Source organism: Oryzias melastigma, linkage group LG5 (genome assembly GCF_002922805.2).
Source record: "Oryzias melastigma strain HK-1 linkage group LG5, ASM292280v2, whole genome shotgun sequence".
NCBI lineage: Eukaryota > Metazoa > Chordata > Actinopteri > Beloniformes > Adrianichthyidae > Oryzias > Oryzias melastigma.
Genome location: NC_050516.1, coordinates 21,408,998 through 21,414,660, shown reverse-complemented (window position 1 = coordinate 21,414,660; position 5,663 = coordinate 21,408,998). Strand labels below are relative to the sequence as shown.

General features: G+C 36.3%; 1 protein-coding gene across 2 annotated transcripts; it reads left to right on the top strand.

The window, feature by feature from the left end:
- Nucleotides 1-504: 504 nt before the first annotated feature.
- Nucleotides 505-3,762, top strand: nat8l2 (N-acetyltransferase 8-like 2). 2 transcript variants are annotated; one of them, XM_024271071.2, is made up of 3 exons: nucleotides 505-1,533; nucleotides 1,633-1,702; nucleotides 2,716-3,762. In XM_024271071.2, exons 1-3 carry the CDS (start codon nucleotides 1,345-1,347, stop codon nucleotides 3,399-3,401), a joined length of 945 nt encoding a protein of 314 aa, XP_024126839.2. In that variant the 5' UTR covers nucleotides 505-1,344; the 3' UTR covers nucleotides 3,402-3,762. The 2 variants fall into 2 exon arrangements, with proteins under 2 accessions (XP_024126839.2, XP_024126840.1); XM_024271072.2 differs by lacking the exon at nucleotides 1,633-1,702 and having other exon boundaries at nucleotides 958-1,533.
- Nucleotides 3,763-5,663: the final 1,901 nt, after the last annotated feature.

Sequence of the window (5,663 nt, the reverse complement as noted above, 5' to 3'; positions counted from 1 at the left end):
TGTGACAGTTTTGTGACAACTTTAATGGTTTTCTTAAGATGAGACAGCGTTCAGACTTTTCTGGGAGCTCCTGTATTTGTTGTCTTTAACCAGCACACATTTCAGACACTGTTGGACTGTTTCTGTTAAGGGAAATAATATGAAGCGGATTTAAAGTGTTCAAAATATCTGCTGAGAAAGATTTTTCTTCCTAATTTTTGAATTCAGGTTCATGCTTCTTAGTACTGGTCTGTCTTCCTTCGTTTGTTCTCTTTCCCCTTTTGAGTAATAATAGTTTTATGAAGAATTGCATAAGGATGCAATGATACTGAATATGAAATTGAACCGTTCGGTATGTCCTCTGTGGTTCATTACACTGCAATCAGCAGTATCCTATCTCTATTTTTAAAAATCTTGGTCATAAATATAATTATTACAGTAAATGTACACGTGTGCTGTCCTGAGCGCATGTTGTTACTGGTCCCATCCAGAGTTCAGAGTCCCTCAATTGAAAAAAGTTCTATAAACAACAGAGAACTTCATGGCAGACGAAGTTGAAAGCAATAGTTCTGTGTATGAAAGGTACATATATGAAAATGTGTCACTTACATACAAATTTTGGGCAAAAGTAAACATCTCTGGTTTGTAATTTATAAAAGTTGCATTTTGTTTAGTCTCTCACAGGGGTTGAGAAAGAGAGAAGTTAATTTTGCCGATGCCTCCACATCATGGCAGTGGGATTTAAAATCCTTAAGTCTGCTCAAAAGTTAGAAAAAATGCTTAATAGGCCGATGCACCCCAATTGTGGTTGTGCTTACTGACCTTCAATGGATTTTCTGTGGTACATAACGAAAAAAAAAAATCTTTTAAAAAGTTTTAGTTCAAAACCTGTGATACAAACTGTCTCTGAAATATTCATGAATGAGTAGAAAACATTTGATTTCCTTCCCCTTTTTACTTTACTACTTATGCTAGTTATTTTTCACTATAAAGTTTGTTTCCAAAATGTTTAAACTTTTTTTTCTTCACCCAAAAAACCACAATAGAGAAATGAGACTTTTACTTCTCTTTAATCAAAGTGGGTGAGATCGATGAACAGTTTTCGTCTCACAAGAAATTCTTGTCTGATCAACACTAAATAGTTTTTTGTTTTATGCTTAATTTTTGAGATCAATAAGGAAAATATGAAAGAAATACTATAAAACATTTTCCATGTCTCCTTGGCAATCATTTTTGCAAGATTAAAAACCAAAATTTGAGAGTAGAAAATATAAAAAAAAAGAAATAGTTGCTCAAAAAGAAAAAAATATTAATTGCTCCAACTGCGTGAAAGAAATCTATTTAAGTAATTAAAAACATATATATATGTCCCTTTTTTGCCCTTATGATGTTATGTTTTTTAAATTAATGACCCCCCCACGTACCCAACATTTCAAAGTAACGCACCCCTGGATCAAACACGGTCCTCTTACACATTATGACAGGGAATCATTTACTGGTGCAGAGTGGAGGAATGGTCGGATAAGACGAGTCCGTCTCTTGTACTTTGACCTGGTAAGTATTAACTTTAAGGGCATATCTTTGTTAACACACCGGCTGCATATTTCTGAGTTCAAATGTTAACTTTTAACCGCGTTTCGCTGTGGCTCTAAGCATTCTCTTCGAGTCACTAATCTCTGTCGGAGGCACGTCTCTTTTCGGACTGACATACATCAATTCCACCGTAAGGGCATTTACTTCTCAAGTTTCCGACAGCATAGTGACTGCAAGGCGTTCGAACGGTGCTGCCAGATGAAATAATTGGTTTTTGTGCTTCGTGGCTCTCGTGTAGGCCTGTGTTGACGTTATGTTATGCTAGCTAGCTCATTCTTGTGGCACTATTAAACTATTCTTTAGTGGCTCAACTAACTTTTTTCCGGGATTTTGAGGCGTCCTTGTGATTTTTCTTGTTCCAACACAGAACTTAATAAAATCATACAACTTGGTGCGTACTGATCGGTACTGGTACACGATAACAAACAGTAATGCTAACAGCGGAGTTGCACCGGAAGTACTTCAGCTAGCGGCGCACGGTGCAAGTCTGTTTTAAAAAAAAAAAAAAGAACCTGCAGTAAACTAAATAAGATTGATCCAAAACTGTTTTTGATTTTCTTTTATGTATCTATCAAGTTTTATTTAAGTTTATAGTTTATATTCAGGAATGGGGAAAAAATCTAATTACATTTTTTTTTTATTTTTAACCATTTTAAGTGGTAGTTTTTTTAATATCTCAAAGACAGACAAAAAAAAGCAAGGATCAAACAGTTTTTGTTTTTCTTCTGCTTTATAATTCGTCTCTTTCTTCATAGTTTCAAAGAAAATGTGCTGCCTATGTTTTCAATGTTATTACAGTTAGCAGGAAGATAATGCAAGATATCTTAAATGGGATTAGGATACGATTATTTAGATTTGAATAAAATTTTAAAATAATAGATCATCAAACACAAAATGACCCAAACAAGATTTTAACTAGGAACCATCTTGCTTTTAGGACTGTGGTAACATTGCAGTCTTGCAAAACTTGATTAAAATGGAATACACTAGATTCAAATTTAGTTGGTATTTAAACTTGTCGTCTTCTCCTTTTTTTGAATCATATGAAGTTGAAATTTGGTAAATGATCAGTTCAATGAGTTTATTGTGGTAGTTTTTTAACCAGCACATTAACATTAAACTGTTTTCAATATTTATCTGCAGCTTTCCTGATCATGCAGCTCCTCATTCGACAGTATCAACAAAAGGACAAGGACACAGTGCGGACCTTGTTCAGCGATGGCATACGAGAGCACATCCATCCATGTTTCCAAAATGCCATGACCAGCCCTTCATACATGATTATCACTTTAACTCTGTGTGTTGTTGGTTACCTCCTCGGCTCTGTGTTCTTGGCAGTGTTGTTTCCGGCAGCCTGGGCAACTCTCATCTACTGCTGCAGCTACAAACTGTTTGACGGCTACGTCCAGGAAAAACTTCGGACGGATATGCAAGACATCATTGGGAACTACCTGAGCAGGCCCGATGACTGTTTCTGGGTGGCGGAGGCCGAACTCGATGGGAGGACACAGATTCTCGGCACTGTGGCTGTTATAACCAAGCAGAACGGAAAAGAAAAAGTAGGGGAGTTATTCAGAATGATAATCTCTCCAAAATGCAGACGCATGGGCCTTGGCAACAAGATGACTCAGACTGTGATCAACTTTTGCAAGGATCGAGGCTTTTCCAAAGTGGTTTTGGAAACAACCTCCACCCAGATGCCTGCTGTTGCCCTATACAAAAAAATGGGGTTTAAACTCAAATTCAGTCACATAAACACACATGTTGTTGCCTCTTGGATTACTTTGTTGACCAAAGTCTCAATTTTCCATATGGAAAAACTTTTGTAAGCCTATGTAAGTACATAAAATTTGTACTTTCCAAGTCAACCTTTTGTAACAGTACTGCACCACATTGCAAAGGAAATGTAATGGATATGACATGAATATGGCAATTCCATTTAAATGCAAACACTACAGATTATTTTTACTCTTTGTACTAACAAATTCTTATCTAATTTCCATGTTTTTACACATTTTAAAAGAATATATTTCAAAATGGAAAGCACTTTTTTTCTTCTGTTTTTTCTGATCCATGTAGCATTGCTTTATTTGAGCCTTTTCTCACTTACAAATTAAAATTGACATAAATACATATTATTAGAGTTTGTGTCATGCTTTTTCTTATGAAATAAAGATACCTTACACCTTACCTTATTTTGTGTTTTTTCTACATTTTCTAATATGTTTATTTAAAATATTTATTGCAAGCCCAAATTTTTTTCTGAAGCTTTTTTTTGCTTCTCACTTGCAACCGGTTAGATTTACAGTTGTCATGATTTATGTTTTTTTTAATGGTTTACCATCCAGACAAGTATTTAAATATACACAGTTGACTATGCTACAGGATTTACCACCATCCCTGGTTGTCCAGTAGATGGCAGTATTGTGCCAACATTATTCTGGAAGTACAGGAGAAGTTCAAGTGAATGACCTTCCCAGTGATGGATCCTTGTGCATTCTTATAATCTGTTGAGTGGACTTTACTCAACCAAACTTGATATTTAGAAAATAGTAAAGTGAAGTATGCAGTCCACCAATCAAAAAAGCACATTTCTTTTCAGGCCCGGCCCTTGGATAAGTTGCCCCCTAGGCGAAAATGTAATTTACGCCCCACCCCTGGACAACCCCCACCCCACAAAACCATCACCGTCCGGAACAGAAACAACGTAGCCTTCTGGAATATGTTGCAAAGAGCATTTATTTTAAATCTCAAAACTTAAATAGTAATCACTTGTGATTACTATTTAGAAACTTGACCTCCCCCGGGTGGGATTCAAACCGGAGACCTATGACTTTAAAGTAGGAGCACCAGTCATTGTGTCAGAGTTAAATTTAGCATAAAAGCATACTAGTTTTTAAGAGACGCATCTCCAGTGTTACAGTTTTAAATAGATTATGTTCAGTTGAGTTCTATTCACAGTTTAGTGTTAGAATTTTACAATTGTACATTTTCTTTTAACATTTTCCTCAAGTAGAAGCCTTAACTTGGCCTTAACAAATATTTGTTTTAAACCACGTTTTCAGATGGTAGACTGAAAAAAAAACATTGAAAGAAAGAATGTAATTGCTTACAAAGACTTTTCTTTCATATTTGTTTTACATTTCTTTTTATTCTTAGAGAAAAAATCAAATAGCTGCAGTTTTGTCTTCCACTTTGAATTCTTTCAACAGTCAGAAAACATGCTTTTCCTCTGAGATGTCTGTACCTGAAACAGAAACTAAGCTAAGTCATATTTTCTGACATAAAGTTTCTTTCAAAGCAGCAACTGCTGATTTAGTAAAATTCTTTGTTGTAACTTCCCCTCCTAGTTCCGCTGTGGTCAGCGTCTTCAGCGGGACTAGGATGTTCAAGCACAGCACACGGAGAGGCTTGCAGGAGGGATTTCACAATTGTTTCATGGTAGAAATGACCATTTTTTAAATCCATCACAGAACTTTCCACCGTAGTAGGAAGTCTGTTCAACATGTGAAGAAGAAAGATGTATTTTTTTATCAGTAAGAGACATGTTTTGTATGGAGATTTTGAACTTTGTCTTTAAAGAAAACTGCTGGAAGTAACTATTGTTTCATTGTTGTGTTTGCTGTATTCGCATCTGCAGACCTTCCATTCGTCACCATCAGAAGAACATAATCAGCTGCCTGTGATTAGATGAGGTCACGGCCTTCACAGAGGAGAACTCTGGACATCCTGTTGAAGGCCACAGCTTTACCTGTTGACATTCAAGATGCAGCTCACGGCTCGACATCCCTGCCACACAAGGGTCTTCAGCTGCTTCTATGACTTAGATGTTTGGGTGTACGCAGCCTCTTCTGCTCCCTGATGGAGAAACCACCCCCCTACAGATTGGCCTCGTTGCAGTGGAAGACTGTCTGCAGCCTGGGGACCAAAAGTATCTAAGTATCTCCTTCTGAAGTCTTGGAGTAATCTCAAGTGAAAAGTTTTTAAATGTATTATTGACACTTAAAAATTATATTGGGGATAAAAGGTTTTTAAAAATCAAATACATTTGATATGTTTCACAAAGGCACAGGACCTCACAAACCAAACAG